Genomic DNA, 21572 nt, shown 5'->3' on the forward strand with positions numbered 1-21572 from the left:
CCTGGTGGCTTTCTGCTTGGACCAGGTCCTTGCATCAGCACAAGCATGTGTGTCTAAAGATCCAAGTGCTCCATAGATGAGCCAGGAGCAAGAAATAGGAATCCACCTTACCAACACAGAATGCTGTTTGACATGGACAACACTGAATCTCCCATCTCTGTGACTTGGCACCAGATATTCCGTATCCCTGGAATGTGTGCTCTCCTTACCTCTCCTTTCCGTCAAGGTACTTTCTACATGAAGCCTGTCCTGATGCCCCCTGCCCCAGTAGCTCATGACCTCCCGACAACACCAGAAATTACTTTGAATTTACTCTGAACAAAGTTTTGTTTCATTTCTGTCTCTGAATCCACTTAGCTTGGGGCAATGCTTAGTACTTCCCATGCCTGGCACATAGCAGGCACCTAAGAAATGATTGTTGATTAATTGATTGTCTTTATGTTTATTTTTCTGCATCTATATTATTTCTCTCAACAGAACATTAAGCTCCTTTTTGCAACTTCTCCCGTCTCCCAGATCTCCCCTTCAGGACCAGGTAGAACTGAGTCACTAGGCCAATGCCTCTCCTATCTCCAATCACTGCCCCATCTCATTCCACCTTATGGTGACAAACAAGCCTAACATACCTTCATATGAATCACTGGTAAGCATGCTGACCATGTCAGGTAGGGTCATTTGGGGCAGAGAAGATCAGCAACATAAATATATGTTCGCACATGGGTTTGTTGGCCTGGGGTGTGATGTGAGATACAATAAATGTCTCCAGCACTCTATCTTTGTAGCAGAGTGAATTATCCTGATGCCTGGCAAGATCTGACTCCTGGAGAGCAAGGAATGGGGATCATTTCATCTGAATAGTCCTGGCACACAGCACGGATCTCTTCAATGTCTAGAGAAGTCAATTTGGTTAGATCACAGGACAATATTTAGACATTTGAATGAGATCAAACTCCTGATTATCTCTGAGTGGGCAGAGCTCCCACTTCTTGCTTTGTTCAGAAATTAAGGTTGGTTAAAGTTTAATTCAGCAGAAAAATCAATAGTTGCTATTGAAATAAACAGAAAACATTCATCAACCCCCCCATTCACTTAATTTTTCCCCCTTCTTCTTTAGAGCTCTCCCCCACTCCTATTTCCTGCCCCACCTCAAATATTCCATCTTGTAACCCTCGAAACCCAGTCTATGATAAAAATTCAATCCTATGAAAAGTAAAACCATTTGGCTCCAGAGGGAATAACAAGCTAAGTTATTCCACCGCTTTGTACTGTAGGCAAGGCAAAGTCACAAGAAAATCAATGCCTGTTCCTCTATAGCAAATGCAGCACAACTCAGGTCTATGCCAAAGACCAAAGGTCAGAAGGGTCAACATGACAAATTTACACTCATTTTGTTCCTCTGGACTCGAGGCAACAAATGTCAGTGAAGCACCTTCTCTGTGCCAGACAAAGGGATGAATACCAGGAATACAAACATGGCGGCCACCTATACGGCACCCATAGAGTGGTATGGGGGAAACAATAAATGTTTGACCAAAAAAGTACAAGAAAAACCCAGACCAAATGGAAGGTAATTTCAGAGAAGTCACTAACAGCTTCAGTAGGAAAACAGGTGAATTATTTTATTTATTTTACTAATATAGTAGACAGCAAGTGAACTATACTAATTAAATACTTCAATGATGATTTTACCAGTGTTGATGTTTCTTTCCTCAATGGAGTGTGGTTTAGAGGAGAAAGCAGAAAAGCCTGAGTTCAAATCCTACTTCAGATACTTGTTAGCTGTGTGACTCTGGGTAAGTCATTGTAACTCAGCTTCCTCAAATGGAAAAAGAGGAGGTTGTACTCAATGGCTACAGCAGGACAAATGGAAAACCCATCATCCCAAAGCAATGGAAAGGAATATGGTTGAGTCCCAGAAGACCGGCACAGCCCAAAAGAAGAGAGAAAAGAACCACCACCCTCCAACCTCCCGCAGGTGTCCACAGACATAGACCATCCCATGGACCTTTAGACTTGTTCAATGGATTGAATGATTTTGCTCATCCTTTTTTTCTTTAAAGATATTAAAGAGGGGAGGGAGAGGGATGGAGGGAGACATTTAGGTGCTGTAATTGCAAATGATATTGATAATGATTTTTAAAAATAAAAAAAAACTAAGGGGTGGGGAGATGGTTTGGACCTATGAGTTCATTAAAATAGCTCATGATGAAAATATTTTTTCCTATCAGTGTAAGTCCTCATCTTCTCCTCAGAGATGCCTAGAGCATTGAGAGGCAAAAGGACTTGCTCCTGGGCACACAACCAGGATGTAGCAGAGGACACTTAAAGGAAAATCCAACTCCTCCATTTAGAGGATGGCCACTCTAAATGGCTTTGGTCAACCTGAAAGCCTGTCCCCATTTTCACCAAGATCCAAACACTTCTATTGGTTCTAAACAGACTACTGACAGATTTTTACTGTTCTTCTATCAAAAATTGCTGTTCAAAGAAAATACAATTGTTATCTCTATAAACTAATCAAGGAACTTAGAGCTGTATTTATTGGGGGGGGACTTCTTATCTAAAGAGGTGATCCTTTTTGTTTTCTTCATGAGTATTTTAAAAAAGACTGTTAGAGGTTTTCTCTGTGATAATGAAGAGTTTACCCAAATAAAAAGGAGACCACCCTCAAAGTACCCAAATCCCTTAATTGCAACAAAAAGTCCTAAATATGAAGTCAGGAGTTTAACAAAGGGATTAGGAAGGAGGAAAAATTGGTTCAATTAAATTCAAACACTCGCCAGCCTAGAAAACCCCCTTTATTGCCTCCCCTCAAACTTCAGAAATGAAAAGATAAGTCCAAAGCAAGTGAATCATCAGGCAAACATGGAAAAAGTGGATTAAATTGATCGCAGAAAGAAGTCAGTGGATGGCACTTGAGAGTCAAAATCCTTTGTGGTCTAGAAAAGCAACAGTAGAATCAATTGTAGGGTAAGGAAGAAGGGATTTTCTACCGTCTACCCCTTCCCACAGGACAAATTCTTCTCTGTCCAGTATTGTTGTGAGGATCAAGTGAGATAATGCCTAATAGGCACTTAACATAGTATCTGGCACATAGTATGCACTTAATTTTTTTCTTCAACATAAGGAGAAAAATAATTTTGATTAGAAATTAGAATAAATCCTGAAAGAAATTTTAAGCCCCAATAGGAATGAGGAGACTGGCCATGAATAAGTAATTAGAGGGTCAAAAGCCCTTGCCCATCATCCCCAAGGATCCTCTTGTGAATGTGACTAGTTGTTCCTCATAATAAGAGAGGAAACCATACAAACAGTCCAGGAAGGAAGCTATGCATCAACCTGGGGGCAAATGGGGGCGGGGGGGGGGGGGGGGGGTGTCTATCTTTGAACGCCTCTGCCTCCCCTCCATTATAGCTTGCCCTGAAAACAAAACCCAAACAATGAAAATGAAAACTTACTTCCTTTCTCTAGTCAAAAATACTAAACCCAAAAGTTCTTTAGCGAACAGTGAAAAAAAATGTAAAACATGTCCTGGAGGGCAGGTTTGTGCTATGTGGTTCCTGTTCCTTCATCTGAAAGCCATCAGTAGATGTTGGAAAATCTGCTGCATGTCTGTCTTTTTTAAATAAAAGGTAGAGAGGCTTGGAATCCACCAGTGCATTTAGATTGGAATGTTTTCTTGTGAACACCATAAAAATGCATGATGATGAGACGGTTTTCCAGATGGAAAGGTTAAAAATGTTAGAGCATTCTGAGGGAGGGAGCCCCACCCCTCCCCAGCTCTGATGCTAAGAACTGTCATAATCTCAAGTTCCATGTGGCACCTGGGGTAGGCGTCCCACACATACTGTATACCTCTATAAAGAGAAATCCATGTTTTCCTGACCAGGCTTATGTAGAGTTCTCACAGAAGTCATAAGTACAGACATGGTGCGCAGACAGACACACTTCCTTCCTACCAGCATGAGCTGATAATTGGCACTGTGCATTTGGAGAGAGGAAGTCCAAAGCTTGAATAAGCACGTGTCCTTGCAAACCAGCAAATGTGAATCACGAGAGGCTGGGAATCCTCACTGTTTTCTATAGACAAACTGACATGTCTAGAATTAATCACATCTCCCTGACCTGCAGTGGAGATTTTCTTAAAAGATTATTTCAAGGTGACTACCTTCAACCAGAAACCTAGATGGTATTCCCAATGGAACCAATTAGGTCATACAAAGTTTTTTTATTTTGGGCGGGGTTGGCGGGGGAGAGTAAGTGACTATTATTTTAACAGTTTAACTTCCTTCAGTTTGGGTCCAAGTTCAAGAAATCTGAATACAGGAAAATTCTAGCAGTACTAACTGAGCCAAGATACCTCTCTCTGTCTCTGTCTCTCTCTGTCTCTCTCTCTGTCTCTCCCTCCCTCTATCTATCTCTCTCTCCTTCTCTTTCATACCCTTTTCTCTGGATGACAGAAGGGAAATGATGAATTTGTTCATGTATACCCATATATTTTTATAATTCCATTTAACCAAGATCCGAAACAACTCTCAAGAGACTTACCCTCTAATGGGGGAGGGGAAAATGAAGGTTCCCAAATATCTCTGGTACAAGTCATAAAAGATCAAAGGTCATAGGTCTAAAGCTTGAAGGGACCACAAAAGCCATCTGGGCCAAGCCCCTCACTTTTCCAGTGGGGAAATTGAGGCCTGGGGAGATTAAGGGATTTATCTCAAGTCCTACAGGAGTGTCAGGGATGGATCTGAAACACTGCACCATGCTGTCTTAAGGGAGTGTGAGCTCAGTACAAAGCAAGAGCCTGGCTGAGTTCCATGAGAAATAAGAGGAAGGAGAGACTCTTCTCACTTGGGCAGGGCAAAAGGCAGCAGTCAGTGGAGGCTTCATGAAGGAGATGGCCCCAGAGTTGAACTCTGAAGGATGGGGGAGAGTCAATGGACAGGGCAGGGGGAGAACTACCCATTTGACGCAGGTGTGAGAAAGGAAAGGGCCCAGACATGTGGACATGCATGAAGAGGACAGGATACACACTCCATGGACAGCTTTTCCTTAGAGTCACACTCATGTCTTCTGTCCTCCTTTTGACCATGGCATTGCTCAATCATTATTTATTCAGTGGTCAGGGCAGAAGGCACATCCTTTCTTCAGTTATATACTCATTGTTGAATTTCCCAATTAAGGTCCTTGAGAGTATGGATTTTGCATTAACATTTTTTGTACCCCAAACCCCCGAAAAGTTCTCAGCATATAGCAGTCACTTGTTGGACTGACTGACTCAATGGTACCAACATTCCCTTTGTATGAAATAAAACAGATTTTGATGCAAAGAAAACATAGGACATCTCTCAAAAAAGGTGGTTGGAATCAATGGCTGCTGAGGTGCCTTTCACTTCTAGATTTAAGACCCTTGGACTCCCAGCTTTATCCAGCCACTCACCCACATTCTTGTAAATGCTGACCCCAAGGTCCTTTTCTGGGTCTCCATCATCTCCGGCTTCTCTGAAGTTTTCTTTCCAGCCAATCCTATCACCTTCTAAACCCCGAGGGTGTCTTTCTTCATTAATCAGAACCGCCTAGAGGGGAGGGACTATCTTGCTTGTATTTATATCCCATCACTTCCTGCAGTGCTTGGCCCGTGGTGAGAAGTCCTTAAATGCTTTGCCTTTCTAGATCATCCAACATCTCAGAAAGCCCCCTCTCCTCCCCCAGAGTAGTAACATTGTGCTCTCCCACACATACTTCTACCCTGCGCCACCTCCTGTCTCTCTCCACCTCTGAGCCCAAGTGTCACTCCTATGCCCTGGGAAGAGCGCACCTCTCTAGAAATCCCCCCTCAGACTTTGCATTTGTTTTCAGACCTTCACCCCTTAACTGGGAGCATAGATTTTTAAACTGGAAGAATCCTAGGACATCACCTAGTTCACACTTCTCATTTTACAGATGAGGAAATTAAAAATAAGAAAGGTCAAGAGCCTCACCCAGGGTCACACAGACATGAGGTGTGATGGGAGGCCCCTCTGACTCCCACCAGAGGCAAATACATGACCTTCTCCAAAGAACTTCGAACTCCTCTTTCAGGCCTAGGCCCCCACCTTCAAGTGGAACATTTCTATTTGAATAGTAAAATAATTCCACAAAGTCCAAGAAACGTTTCTTAAGGGTTATTATGTGTTGGGACTCTCTTGTTCTAACCTTAAAACAAAATGTCTCAAACTGAGCTCTGTGTCTCCCCCAAATGCCAAAGGAATTCCTCAACGCATGTGACTCAATTTCTCTCTCTTACCCAGGCTTCAAGTAACCCATGGCTTTGACTACATCATCATTAAGATGTCTCTCCTCTCTTCTTTCTTTCCTTCCTCACCACATCTCTCTCTTTCATTCTAAGAAAACTTGAATTTCAAAATCTTCCACTTCCATATTTCACACCCTAGTTAGTACATATGCACTTATCTATGATCAAGGGACCAGATAAATCAATGAATCAATACACATTTATTAAATACCTATTATGTGAAAGGTATTAGGCTAAGCTGGGAAGCTAGGTGGCATAGTGAATACAGAACTAGGCCTGGAGTCAGGAAGACCTGAGTGCAAATCTAGCCTCAGCCACTTCTTAGCTGTGTGACATTGGGCAAGTCACTGAACTCTGCCTCAGTTTTCTCATCAGCAAAATGAGCTGGAGAAGGTAATAACAAATTACTCCAATATTTTTGTTAAGAACCCCCCCCCAAAAAAAAGAAGAGGTCCTGAAAAGTTGGACACAACTGCAAGGACTAAGCAACAACAATTGAGCTAACCAGGAGATACAAAGACAAAAGAAAACCATTCCTGCCCTCAGGGAACTTACTTTCTATAGAGAAAGACATATATAAGATATATTTAGATGTATACACACACATACCTATAAATGTCAAGGAGAGGCACTACCAAGCCAGGAGAATCAGTAACAAACAGCCTCATGCAGAAGGTGGTGTTTCAACATCTGACTGAAGGAAACTGGGACGAGAGGACTGGTTCCTGGACAAAAGGAATTGGGGCAAGAAGGGCTGAAGCTAGGAGCCATTAGAGAGGGGTCCAAAGAGCAAAGAGGAACCCAGTTTGCTTCACATCTCTCGCCCGCACAGTGAAGAACCATGAATAAGGGCAGCATAAGCTGAATGGGTGTGCTTCACACAGATTTCCATCAATCCATTTTTCAAAAAGAATCTGAGGTTTGAATCTCGAGCCTGAACTTTATACACTCTCCCAACCTAGGCCTTTTACCTTGAAAAAAACAGGCTACATAATAGTCTAGGTGGCATCTTGTTCCCACACACCATTGTGTTCACTTAGACATACTGGTTCTCCTTTGCCAATAAACAAGCCAGATGGTAAGTCAAACATGAGACTTACTGGTTTTTTCTAGGATGGGGGTAAAAAGAGAGCCTGAAGCAAGATGCTCATCAACATTGCAATATCATGGCAAGCTCCATTTGAAACTATGAAAGACAGGAGCTAGAAGGGGAAAGGCACTGGCTAATTAGGAAGAAACAATGAAATCAGTCACATTCCATTCAGAGAAATGGGCACATAAATATCCTTCCAACTGATCTTTCAGTCCTGGTGAAAAATAAAAAGGATTCTGATTTTTTTCCCAGTTTGGCAAACTTATCTCCACAAACCTTATCTATGTTGACCATTTCCCCAAGCGTGCAAAAGAAATGACAAATTCATAATAATCAACAATAAAACAATCTCAAAAGTGAAAAATATTTGGTCCTTCTAATCATTTCCACATCAAAAACGTTTGATTGATATGAATCAGGTCCCAGACTCAGGCTGGGATGTTTTGTGTGAATGCCACAGGGTCCCCTGTGCCAAGGAAACAATTGTGCGTTTAGGAAATCAGCCAAGCTAATTCCACGTCACGACAATCACAAAAAGGAGACTTGCACAGTCTAACGTCATTATTAACATTGCTGATGTACTTCATCTGTGTTCGGCTCTTTGGCCAGAGAGAACACTCATCTGTTCTGCCGCTGGGGGAATGACGAAGGTACCTTTATGACTCAGAGCAAACTATGTGATCCTTCAAGATGGAAGGGAGTTCTCTGCACCATCCAGATGTGGGCACAGAAGGCTATATGCCTTAGAGCATCTATCTGTTGGTCCTAATTCATTGTTTTCTATACCTTTCTCTGAGTTCATTAGGAAAAAGTTTTTTAACTACCTGGAGACCTATGAAAGTATTAAATGTCACCTTAAATACACGAGATTGTTACAATTTAGGTGAGTAGAAAACAATTCCAATCATCTGATTAAATATATATGAAAGATTATTCTTTGTTAAGAGTGATACAACAACCATGATAGACTTAGCTCCTCTCAGAAATACAATGATCCAAGACAATCCCAAAAGATTCATGATGGAAAATACTCTCCACGTCCAGAGAAAGAACTATAGAGTCTGAATGAAGATATAAGCACACAATTTTCACTTTTTTGTTGTTGGGTTGGGTTTTTTTTGTGTTTTTTTTTTCCTTTTGTTCTGATTTTTCTTTCGCAACATGACTAATGTGGAAATGTATTTAACATGATTGCAGTATATAACCAAAAGAAAAAGAATGAGTGATACAAAAATCAACTTATTCTACTTCCTCTAAGAGCTGAATCACGCTGTATTTAGGAGGCAAGTAGATGCCCCTTCAGTGGTGCAAATTGAAATCCAAGCTTCCTCCCCCTGCACAACCCTTTTAAAAGGCAGTTCTCAAAAACCCTTCCTCATCCTTCTACGAATTTTTTAAGGGTTTGGTAGGGAAGCTCTAGGCTGTCTGTCCTCTGTGCACCTGGCCCACCTCCCTTTCCAATGGCATATCTCCTCAGTGATACCTTTTACACTCCTTCTTGACGAAGTAAATGACTGATAAGATGCTGCAGCTACCTTCTTAGGCTTTCTCCATTGTCCACTGGGTCACCTACGATTCACCATAATAAAGTATCATTATTAAAGTATCCAATAATGAAGTTGAAAAGCTGGGTCCGGTGTTAGGAGCAGTTTAAAATATTCTGCAATTTTCTATCTTCCAGCCCAAATTTTCCCTCCTTGTCAAATCCAGACTCAGCCCACCCTATAATTATATAATTATATAATTAATGAATCAAAGATCATTTACTGAGTACCTACTATGGGCCAGGCACAGCAAACACAAAGTAAAAACCAAAAAACCAAAGCATTCTTGGTCCACAAAGCAATGAGAGCATCAAAAAAATTTTTTAAGTGAGGCAATGAGGGTTAAGTGACTCACCCAGGGTCACACAGCTAGTTAAGTGTTAAGTGTCTGAGGCCGGATTTGAACTCAGGTACTCCTGACTCCAGGGCCAGTGCTCTATCCACTGCGCCACCTAGCTGCCCATGAGCATCAAAAATTTACAGTGGTGATGGACCCTTATCAGGCTACTTCAGAGAATTCCCTCACTTAAAGTTGAGGCCAAAGAGATAAGGTTCTGGCTTAGATAATAAATAATAATAAAGAGATAAAGATACTGGCTGGCAGTCACAGGGAGCAGTGATATCAACGTCACATAGAAAAGAGGGCTCACTGACCCCTACACAAGGATCTCCATGGGCTGCATGGTGACTTAGTTTTAAAATATGTTATTCTTTTTTATTGGATTTGTATTTATCTTGTTAAGCATTCCCATTCACATTTTAATCTGGTTCGGGCTGAGTGCTCCTGACCAAGATGACAGAGCTAGTTTTGAATCCGGGTTCTCGGATGTCAAATCTCATTGTCTTTTGGCTCTATCAGAGCTCAATGAGTCCAAGTGACCTATATAATCGTGTCCCCATGATTTCTGAATGTCATCTACTGATATTCACCTTTTTGCATAGTTACATTTCTGAGTTTCTTTCACATTTTTCGTGTTTTAAGGTTCTAAGTACTGACATGGACACCCATGACTATCTGCTTTAGAACCCCAAGCATCAGTGAGTTCATAGGTGTAGATATCCCCTTAACCAAAGAAGAAGCATCATCACCCATCAATGACTTAACAGTCTTGGAGAACTATGAGCATGAACATAGCTGCCCTATGGATAACTGGGCCATGAGCTTCTCTTCCTTCACTCTGATGATCCTTCTATGATAAGCCTAGGGTCTATCCTCTGAGAACTCTCTCCATCTATAGAATCTTCTTTGCAACTTTTCAGTCTTAGAAATTTGCCTGAGGCACATGGGATTTAAGATATTTATCTATGGTCATCTAGCCAATAAAGGCCAGAGAAAAGACTTGAACCTGGACCATTGACTCCCAGATCAACTCTCTACCCAGTACACCCTGGGAACTGCCCAATGGCATATGGTAGACACTGAGATAATTGAAGTGACATCACCTGCTGGAGAGTTACTATAGGAAAGCTCCGCCATGAGGAGGAGGCGTCTGAGGGCAAGCCATGTGACTTGGAAGGTCAGTTCCTTGGCATCAGGAAGTGACGTTTGATGTTTCCAGTTTACATAGGAGGCTTCTGGGAAGAGGAAGGAAGCGTTGGGTCCTTTTTGTTCCTGACCTCTCTCGCTATGGCAGGTCAGATGATGGGGCCTCTTAGAAATAGTTAGATTTTTACCTTTCTCTCTGATCATTAGATCTAATGCTCTTTAATAAATACTTAAAAGTCTAAACTCTTGCTAAAGCTTCTAATTTACTGGCGACCACTCGTTAGATTTTTGGACAGTATAGCTAGATAGCAACTTTACAACACTTAATAGATACCTGATGATTGACTGGTTAAGTCTAAATTAATAACATCTTACTGAGTTTTGGAGGATAGCTGAATCTAAGGCAGGTTCATCGAGACTGGGTGAACAAAAGGGAGAAAGTCTTGGGGAAAACAAAGGTATGAGGAAAGTCTTCTGACTTTATAGTGCCAAGGCCTATTCCGATAACATGCACTCACATTGATATAAATTAGGGTTACTCACAGGATTGTCCCAACCTTCTCCTCCTCATTTTCTCCATCCTCTTTCCCTCACACTTGAAAACTGGACCTCCCCTCTAGCACGGGAGCAAACCGTAAGCCACGTTTAGCCTGCTCTTGTCCAGATCCCTGCCTCCACAGCATCTCCTGGCTATCTATGTGTCAGAGTGCCATGTGACCTCTATGTACCCAGCTCCATTCATGTTTTCTTTCCCATCAGAATGTGAGCCCCTTCAGGCCAGGGACATGTTGGTCTTTTCTTTGTATCTCTAGGGTTTCATTCAGTGCCTGGTACACAGCAGGTGCTCAATAAATGTTTGCCTACTGATTGAAATAGTGGACAGAAGAACAGGCATACAGAACATTTGTATGAACACTGAAGATGAGGACATGGCATCAAAATATGGAACAATTTTCTCCCTCACTGACAGAAATTCCACATTTTCCATTCCAACATTACAGTTCAAAAGGCACTATATGAAGGAGTGCTAAGGGTACTAAAGAAAAATGAAGAAAGAACAGATGGGCCAGCCCAAGGATCCGTGCAGTTCCATACCAGAGGGAACAACCCTGTAGGTATTGAAGGATGGCATCATGGGAAGGGCACCAGCTCTGGAGTCAGAGGACCTGAACACGGATAATCCCTATGTGAGTATGGGCAAGTCATTTTCCTTCACAAGGTCTTATGTTCTCCAAATGGAAAATGCGAGGGTTAGATCAGATACCCTCTGAGGTCCCTCCCACCATTAGGACCGTGACCCAGGACTTTGCTCAAGGTGTCTGGAATGTCAAATGCTTGGCGGGGGACGGTTGTGGAACCTACTACAGGGCAGAAAAGAAGTGCCATCAACAAAATTACTAACTTGCTACTCTTAATCCTCCCCTTCCCCCTCTGCCTCTTCACGAGAACAATCTCCGTGCAAGCTATAACCACCCTTGATGAAGTTACATGAGAAGGGAGACAAGTGTTCAACAAAATTCTTGACTGGCAAGTGTCTACAAAGTAGAGGCTAGAATCCAAGATACCAAGGAGCTTTATTTGTCCTTACAGGGGAAAAAAAGAATGCCAACAGCCTCAAAGCAGAGCCAGAAAGGGATTGCTATAGGAATTTGACATCAATATCAATAAGCACAAATAGCATAAAGAAATAGAGAAAGACCCATAAAGCAATGATGCCAAGTGGGGGACGGGGGGAAACAGAACCAGAAAAACCAGTATATGATACATGTGGCCCTAAAGGAGGAGGAGGAAATGAACTGAAATATTCCAAGAATTCTTGGGAAACAGAGGAAGAAAAGGAAAAGCAGGACGTCTTGAGCACTGAGATCATTTATTTAAATGACAGTGGCAAAGCAATCTTAATTGGCTGTCTTGTTCTTTAACATTAAATTAAGAAGAAATCATTTAAAATAAAATTAATTTTATATAAAGCAAAGACGTGAGCCTTGATTGACAATTTAGCATCCACTAGCAGCTTTTGCACCCCTTGTCACCATCACCATGGAAGCAGGAAGCAGACGGGGCTACACAGAATAAAGGGCTCGTTGGTGTTTTACCTCTTTCATGGGATCCTATAGCAAATTCTACTATCCCCCTCAGAGAAAAGCCATGACCAAGGGGCCGATTCCAACTCACATTCTACATTTCTATAATTGTCCATCTGTCAGATTTACCTCACTAGTAAGTGCAGCAGACTCAAGAAATGCTTAGTGTAAAACACCCCTTTAAAACCCATTGCAAGCCATAACACTGAAAAGGGGCCTGTTGCCTTTCCAAGGAGTTAGTTCACACCTGGGAATTAAACCCTAGTCTGTTTTAATCCTCTTCTATATTCAAAGATCTTTTTTCTCTCTTTTTTAAGACACAATGAACACCCACACAAATTCCCCACCACCGCTTTCTAAAGATTTGCCTTTTATCTACTGTCATCTCTTTTTTGAAATTACACATGGTCTTGAACACACAGAAAGAAAGTGGAGTAATCATTTTAATAGACAGTCTACAATTTCATTATCTTCTGTGAGTAAAAAGAAATTTAAAAATTGAGAGGGCTTTAAAAAAAAAGTCTAGCTAGAAAAGATGCTGTCTACTTAAATCACCTTTGTTCCAGAAAAACCCAAAACAATACCACTCTCATTTTAAAGAGGTCCTTAAAATATTTTATGACCAATAGCTATGATTCATCAGCTGCAAACACCTACCATTCCCCAAATTATTGGCACCAAATTGCTTTTATCAAAAGGGCACTGGAATATTTCACTTGGTTGGCTCTCCACTGCCTTTGGGAAACCATCAAGCTTCCTGAAGTACAAATTATATCAATGCATAGGGAGCAAAGCCATCCTCCGATTGGGTAAGCAGGCCAAGTCCCCCAAATGCTTTACTAGAGACAGTTTTCCCCAGCACAAAGAAGCTACAATCCTAACTCATTTTGCCTCCAGCAAACTCATTGGCTCCCACTGGAGACACTGATCCTATTTCTGGGGTCCTATGCCATGCCCTTTTTGTTGCCTAAATATCAAGCATTGCTTAAAGGTGAATTTATACCAGAGGAGGGAGAATAGGCTTCAGAGGAGGTATGAGCAGGGAATGGACCAATCTCAAGTATCAGGACATTTAACATGATGTGTAGAGGAGGCCGATCTTTCAACATTCTTAAACTGGCTTAGAAGAATACATGTTCCCCTATTCATATGTGCATATTTGAGTATTTATTCATTTTCTCAATTTTTTTCCCTGTGCTAATCAAAACAATGACATTTTTTGCCTCTAGACAAGAGTCTTTCCTGAAAGTGAAGCATGAACAAACAAGTAGAATTACAGCCAGGAACGTTTAAATGTCATTTAGATCTCATATTCTTTTAAGAGTACCACCATTAATCTTTTAGGCTAAAAGGAGAGAAGCCACGTACCTGTGTGAAACAGATGAGAACACCATATAAGAAAACATTTCGTTTCTTTACTTCCTTTGCAAAATCCTTCATTTCCATCAGTTCTTTCATTCTTTCACTAAGTGATATTTTTTGGGAATCAAGAAAATGCACCTGTCAAAGAATACAAGACAATATAGTCAGGAAACTAAACCAGAAAAGGCATTGTTTTCAAATTTTGCTTCTCAAAAACTAAGAAACTAAAAGTTGTTCAAAACACAGGGGGAAAGTGGGGTATTGCAAATCACTTTCATGAGTGTATTAACTTCGACCAAAGATCCAGGCCATCCAGAGGTTAACACGTGGCCAACGTTTCCCCTTGAAAACCCCGGAGTAGGAAGATGATCTAAGACCAATTCCCTAAACTCTAAACCAAATCATCAAAAGAAGGTGCAAGGGTCTCCAGTCTGGGCTTCTTCCATGAGAGAGTCAAATATTAAGGAATCTGCAGGATGAGTCACCATCAGAAGAAACTATGAGACAACTAGAGGTTCTGCTTTGACTAGTTCTATCCATCATTTGTCTCTTATTCCCAATACATGACCAGCTTATTCTTCTTTCTGCTCCTAGGAGTCACACTCATCTTTTGTGGCACTTCTCTTATTCCAGGCATAAAAACTAATGGGCCTTTTTACGACCAGTCCTGCAGGTCTTTTTTTAAACAAATATTTTATTGATGCTTATGTCTTCTGACATTAAGATAACTTCCCGATGGCTCCTTATCTCCACCTCCAATATAACTATTCTTTACATCAAAGAGGTACCAGGACGTAGAACAAAACAGCACATTGGCTCTTTTGGACAACAGGGCCACATGTGCCAGCTGCAGCCTACCATTCCTCTGCCAAGTAAAGGCATGTGTGCTTGAATGTCAGTCCTCCCTCAACCAGAAGCACTTTGTATTGGTCTCATGTGTCCTTTGTAGGCAGGTCTGTCTGTACGGGGCCTCTCCCTGAGACAGTGTACGTTCCAAATGGCAGCGACTAAGTCATTGGTGTTTCTGCATCCCCAGGACATGGCGCACAGGAGACACTTAACAAATCCTTGAGGATTCATTGATTTAAGTCAATATTGGCAACTAAATTGATGAGGGCTCCAAAACCTTTTAATGATGGTTTTCTTCCATGACTGAGGCCATTGTGAACTTAGCTGCTCAATTCATTCTGCATCACATGACAAAGTCTTTACAAATAGATCTGAATTCTTCATAGCTACTGTTTCTAATTCTGAAATAACATTTCATTGCATCAACATGGTATGATTTATTCAGCCATTACCTAATTGATAAGTACCCACTTTGCTTCCCCTTCTTTAATATAAGAAAAATTACTGTTGTAAATACTTTCCTCTATAAAGAATCTTTTTTCTCTGTCTTGGACATCTTGTACATACATACCTATGTATGTATACATATGTCTAATATATTATCATGGGGCTAAAGAATCTTTGTAACTGAGTGACTTTTCCATTACAATTTCATATTGTTTTCTAGAAGTTAGAATTCCCAACACAACTAGCAGAGTGCAGTGGGGTTCCTGTCTTCCCATGTCCCCTCCAACATTTAGCATTTTTACCATTTGTCATTTTATCATACAGAATTCCATCACCCTTTGGCTCATTTTCAACTTTTTTCATCTAAGATCATAGGAATAAATGATTTGCAACCACATCATTTCAACAAGATCTATTAATGGTAAAGAAACGTGCTATTGTGTTCGCTAGTAGTTTGGGAACATAGTTTTCTACATAGCCCAGTCTACCCCCCTTAATTCTGGACTCAGCTCTTTGTCTTCCCAAGATTTTGATATTTATGGACAGTGTAGGGATTTCGTCCACTTTGTTTCTCATTGTGGGTGGTTAGATCAACATCCTTCATAATGTCGTTAACTGAGGAGATCCAAGGAAAACTGTTAGCTTTCTTGGGCTAAATTAAATTACTATGATATGAAGAAGGATTTCTTGAGGGCCTTGCAATAAAGAAAACCTCTTTCCCTTGTTGGTAATCTGAGTAGACATCTTCCATGAGAAGGATGAACAGGCATCCCTTATCTCTAGACAAAATCACCAGTGAAATCATGTCTGTTTATATAATACCAGTGGGCATTTAGTAAGCGCTCACTATAAGCCTGACACAACACTAAGACAAAGCTCAACAGTTCCTGGCCTCCAAAGGCTCAAACCTAAATCGCCATGAGGGGAGACACTAACAGCTGGGGGCAGGGATGGGGACAGGGACTGGACCTGTCCCAGATGAGAAAACTCCCTCCACGAAGGCAGGCAGGCACCTTTTTACAAATCATACTCTGGATGCCAGGACAGACAGTCAGCATGAGGCAGAGGCAGGCCCTAAAGCCAGTTCCATCTATGATGCCATGAGCCTAAGGGATCAGGGCAATGATTCTATGTCACTAATGTGAAACACCTTCAGAGAAGCTTCTTTGTAGCATGGCAAACATACAAGAGTCTTTAAAATAATAATCAAATGCCTAAGTGGTTAATTCAAAGTTAGTTTTTTTTCTGGGCTCTTGCATTTTTCAGGAACACAGTTTGCTGTTTCAGTTGCTGTAGCTACACAATCTTATCAGTAAGCCTGTCACAAACTTTCCTTGTTTCTAAAATAAAAGCTGTGGGTAAAAAATCCTAAAGACCCCCCCACCTGCCCTTCAGCTCCAGCACTCTCAAAGCCTTGCCAATGGGTATCTCCCTGAGATGAGTATGAATAAGGTTTGTGGGGAAAAGGCAAAGAGAAAGAAAAGGGCCCCACACACCCAACAGTCAAGACACAGGAAGTGGCCTTTTTCTAAAAACCTTGTCCCCAGAATCACAACTTGATGGAAATGCTTCGAATACAGTTGTTTTGTTTGTTTGCTTGGTTTTTAAACAGATGTTCTTCCTAATACTGTGGAATACATTTTATTGCTAATAATATGAGCTTCTAAAACCCAAGTACTCATGTGTTACACAAACTGACTGAGGAAAAATGAAAATAAGCAAAAACTGTCAACCAGTAAAGCAATCAAGTCAGTCAATAAACATTTCCCAAGTGTCTACTAGGTACCAGGCACTGTGCTAAGTGCTGGGGATACAAAAAGACACAAAGAAAGTCCCTGCCCTCAAGGAGCTCACGATCTAAAGGGAGCTACAACAAGCAACAAATAGGGATAAACAAGCTACACGCATGATTAGTGGTTGGTGTGGTTCAGTAGTTTCTCAGTCATGTACTATTCTTCATGACCCCTTTGGGAGTTTTCTTGGCAAAGATACTGGAATGGTTTGCCATTTCCTTCTTCAGCTCATTTTACAGGTATGGAAACTGAGGTAAACAGGGTTAAGTGACTTGCCCAGGATTACACAGCTAGGAAATATCTGAAGCCAGATTTGAACTCAAGAAGATGAGTCTTCCTGACTCCATGGCCAGGCATCCTATCCACTGTACCACCTAGCTGCCTGCAGGACAAATGGAAAATAATTAAAAGAGAAGGCATCACAATTAAGAGATACCGGGAAAGGATTCAATAAGTCATCCCAAATACCTTATTCACCACTCAACATGTGGGAGACACTCAGTGAAGAGACTCTGAAAATGCTGGAGCTGGAGGCAGAGTTCAAGGAATCTTAAGGATCTTTCAAAAAGAAAAGAAAAAGATCTCTCACAGTATTAGAGATACAAGTCACTTTTAACCCAGTAGTGGGACAGATTTTTATAAAGAAGAGAAAGAGAAAAGTTGCAGAGAAATTGGAAAAATTCTCCCTCAAGGCAGTTGTGTCTGCTTCCGGACACCCCGGATTGCCTTGATTTCACTGTAATAGAAGCACTCCCCCGTTGGAAGTCTGTAGGGATGATTATTGGGACCACAAAGCTCAGACTCCTTAGGTAACATGTGGTGTTGTCTTGCCTGCCTGTTCCCCCCTCATACCTTCATCAAGGATAACTACAAAGTTATCTCATTCATAAAATCCTAAAATAGGAAAATGCATTAAAAAGAGAAAGAAAAAGTTCATTTTCTTTTACTAAGCATCAGTGTCTAGTAAGTCCCTGTGATGCTGGTGGGGCAGGGCAAACTGGTTAAACCCTTAACATATGTTTTGCTTCTTAGCAGTGTGGGTGGGCAGATCTGAGCACAAAAGGGTTAGAAAAGGCCCCTTTCTTTACCCAAGCCATCTCCCCATGGGTCATCTCTGCTCACTGCCACATTTGCTTTATATTTGCTTAGCAACCATTTAATAAATTATTGGCCCCATGTGTATTTCCCTTAATTATTTACATGTTCCAAAAGTGTTTGTCACATGTCCCTGAAGACAGGTATATTAATTAAAGAGGCTAAAATTAATTATCAGAAACAAATGCTTTAATCAATCAAGAACATTACTCACTTCCTGCATTCAACACTTTCCCCCCCTTTATTCCCTAATCCATTCCCATAAAAAACCCGATGTCTTATATCACGAAGAGAAGTAAACCAGGGTTGACATAGCTAAGGACAGAGTCTATTACAGAGCTTAAGTATTTACCTAAGGAATACATTACTCCCTACCCACCAAGGGTGAAGGATTGAGGGGAAAAAAATACAATGCTCTGGAAACTCTCCAAAACTGAGCTGAGAGGAAGGGAATGGGAGAGAGATCCAAGAAACCCAAACCAGTGGTTTGCCCAAACAAGTTTCTGAATATGCCTGGAAGGATGAATGACAAGGATAGAGAGACTGTTCTCTCCTAGGCTGGCCTCTTCCTGCCTAAAGGGAACTGAGAGAAACACTTTCAGCAGCTCCTCCCACTGGCCCCCCTAACCTGAGCTGCCTAACACTGAGAGAACTACACTGAGAGAACTACCCCGAGAGTCACCTGCAAGGAATCTGGATAACCCAACTGAACTCATTTATCACTGATGGACAAACTCCCAGTGATCTTGAACCCGTGTCTCTGTCTGCAGACCCCATTCTCCTTCCCCCACAGCACACACATTAATTCACATCATCCCTTTGAACCTGACCTCTGCACCATCCCACTCTATGGCTACCCACCCTTCCCTTGTGCTCTCTGCATTGGTGGCCCCTCACTTAGCAAACAAATCTGTAACGTTTTCCTTTCTCACTCCTTCCGTCCATAATTCTCACTGAGACTGGCTCCCTCCTGGTGATGTGGCTACCCTGGCATCCCTCCACAGCACCGACCACACTCACACTCACTTCCTGACTCACTCACTGGTCAACATGGGGAAGTGGGCACACCCCTTGCTCCCCATTGCCACCACCAGGGTCTCCCTCTACTTTCATCTCTCAGTGACCTCTCTTCCTTGGAGGTTCCCTCAATGAATATCCACTTTCTCATCAAAATTCTGGCAGCTACTGTCTGCAGACCTCCAGGATATTCTCCTTTCTTTGACCCATTTGGCACCTGACTCACAGTCTTTCCCCTTCAACTCTTGCTTGCACATTAGGAGACTTCAACCAGCCTACTAATACTCCCTTAAATACCAAACTCCCAAGTCCTCAATTTTCCCATTTCCCATGATCTACTCCTCCACTGAACCTCAGCCACACACAGATATGGTCACGTTTGGGGTCCCGCTATTGCTTGCCAAGATGCCTAATGATCACGAACTCTCTTATTCCCTCATTCTGTATCTGAACCTGCTTCTCTCTGGTGTCATTCTACACCGCCCTCTGCCTTGGAACTCTAAGTGCTCTTCTTCATCCTCCGCATGACACACAATCCCTCAGCTCTTTCCCAAGCCATATACTATGTACTGGCTACACTCTCCTCTCTTCTTCACCTTGACTTCTTGGTGAACCAGCTCAACTCTGCCCCGAACCCTTCTCTCAAGTCCTATTGCCAATTCCTGTAAAGCCTTAGCCTTGGATGACTCCCCCCATCTGCCACCTTTGGTCTATTCACCAGCTGATGAATGAAGGTAGAGAAAAATCACCAAACCATGTTGAATGGATCGCCTGACTGCTTATATTACCTAATTTCAGCTAGGTCCTCATTGCAGGAAGGCAATCCTTTATACGTCCCTGATTGATGCTCTCTCCTATTCCCCATAGCAGTTTTTCCAAGCTTTTTCATCCCTCTTCAAATTTCCTCTCATTTTCCCCCACCCATCCTCTCAGGGAAGAGCCTTTTCTCATATTTCACTGCAAACACTGAGAGCTTCTCCCCATTTTCTATCACTCATGCCTTGTCTCCCTGTCCCCTTTCAACCTTGTCTCTCATGAAGAAGTTTTTCTCCTTGTCATGCATAAGTGATCCCACTGCATCCCATCTTCTACAATAGATCACACCCTCTATCATCATCATTCTCTCACTTATCTTCAATCTCTCCTTTTCCACTGGCTCTTTCCCTACTGCCTACAAGCATGCCCATGTCTCCCCCATCCTCAAGAACCCTCACTTGATCCATCCATTCCAGCTAGCTACAGTTCATATATTTCCTCCCTCTCACTGATCAACTCCTTGAGAAAGCTACCTATTTCTCTTACTCTCTTCTCAAAGTCTCTACTCTCTGGCAAGCAGTATCATTGTCCAATCAGAACTACTCTCTTCAAAGTTAATATCTGAATTGCCAAACCTAATGGCCTTTCCTCAGTCCTCATCATTCTTGATCTCTCTGCTGCTTTGGACATTGTAGATCACCTCTTATCCTTGATGCTCTCTTCATCTAAGTTTTTGTGCCACTACTCTATCCTACTTACTTCAATATTCCTCCTCTATCTTCTTTGCTAGATCCTCATCCCGGTCAGCCAATAAAATAACCATGATTGTCCCACAGGGCTCTGTCCTTGGATGTCTCCTCTTCTCTCTCTATAATATTTCACTTGACAATCTCACCTCCGTCCTCCACCCTCCCCTGGATTTAGTTACCATCTCTATACTGATGATTCTCAAATTCATTTATCCATCCCAAAATTCTTTCTGGACCGTCAGCCTCCCATTTCTCTAGCTGTTTATTGACATCTTGAAATAGATGTCCTGTAGATATTTTAACCTCAACAAATCCTAAAGTGAACTTATTATATTTCTTGTAAAATTCTTCCTAACTTCCCTATTATTATTGAGAGTGCCCCCATCCACGCAGTTACCCAGGTTCACAAACTGGGTGTTATCCTTCCCTCTTCACTCACCTCCTCCCACACCATCTCCACCCCTATTTTTTTTTTCATTTTCATTTTGTTGGGATTTTTTTGTTACTTTTATATTACATTTATTTCTGAATAGCTCTCTCTTCTACTTGGGGAGTCAACTCTTTTAACAGTGATTTTAAACAAAGGGAGGAGGAATTTAGCAAAATTAAACATATCAATTATATCTGAGAATCTTTAATATTCCATAGCTGTAGTCCCTCACCTCTTCAAACAGGGAAAGGAGATGCATTTCCTTATTTCTTTTTCAGAGAGAAGCTTGGTCATAATTGCACAGCATTCAGTTTTGTTTTGTGGCTGTTGTTTCCTTATATATTGTTCTAATCATTGTAAATATTCTTTTCCAGGTTCTGCTGTTCATGGAATTATTCCAATGCTTCTCTGAATTTCTCATGTCATCGGTTCTCATGGCAGAGAAACATTCCATTATATTAATGTACCACCATTGGTTTTTGGGAAAGCTACATGGCACAGCAGATGGAGTGCCAGGTCTGGAGTCAGAAAGACTCATCTACCTGAGTTCAAATCTGACCTCAGGCAGTTAC

The 21572-nt window shown here is 41.7% G+C and overlaps 1 protein-coding gene across 4 annotated transcripts in view; it reads right to left on the reverse strand.

The window, feature by feature from the left end:
* CRPPA (CDP-L-ribitol pyrophosphorylase A) overlaps window positions 1-21572 on the reverse strand; it is a 247301-nt gene that overhangs the window by 99550 nt on the left and 126179 nt on the right. For all 4 annotated transcript variants that reach the window (XM_043966931.1, XM_043966930.1, XM_043966932.1 and 1 more), the window contains one exon: window positions 13871-14002. In XM_043966931.1, the coding sequence (XP_043822866.1) occupies window positions 13871-14002 (132 nt within the window). The remainder of the gene's footprint in view (window positions 1-13870; window positions 14003-21572) is intronic.

This window comes from Dromiciops gliroides, chromosome 5 (assembly GCF_019393635.1).
Source record: "Dromiciops gliroides isolate mDroGli1 chromosome 5, mDroGli1.pri, whole genome shotgun sequence".
Taxonomy (NCBI): Eukaryota; Metazoa; Chordata; class Mammalia; order Microbiotheria; family Microbiotheriidae; genus Dromiciops; species Dromiciops gliroides.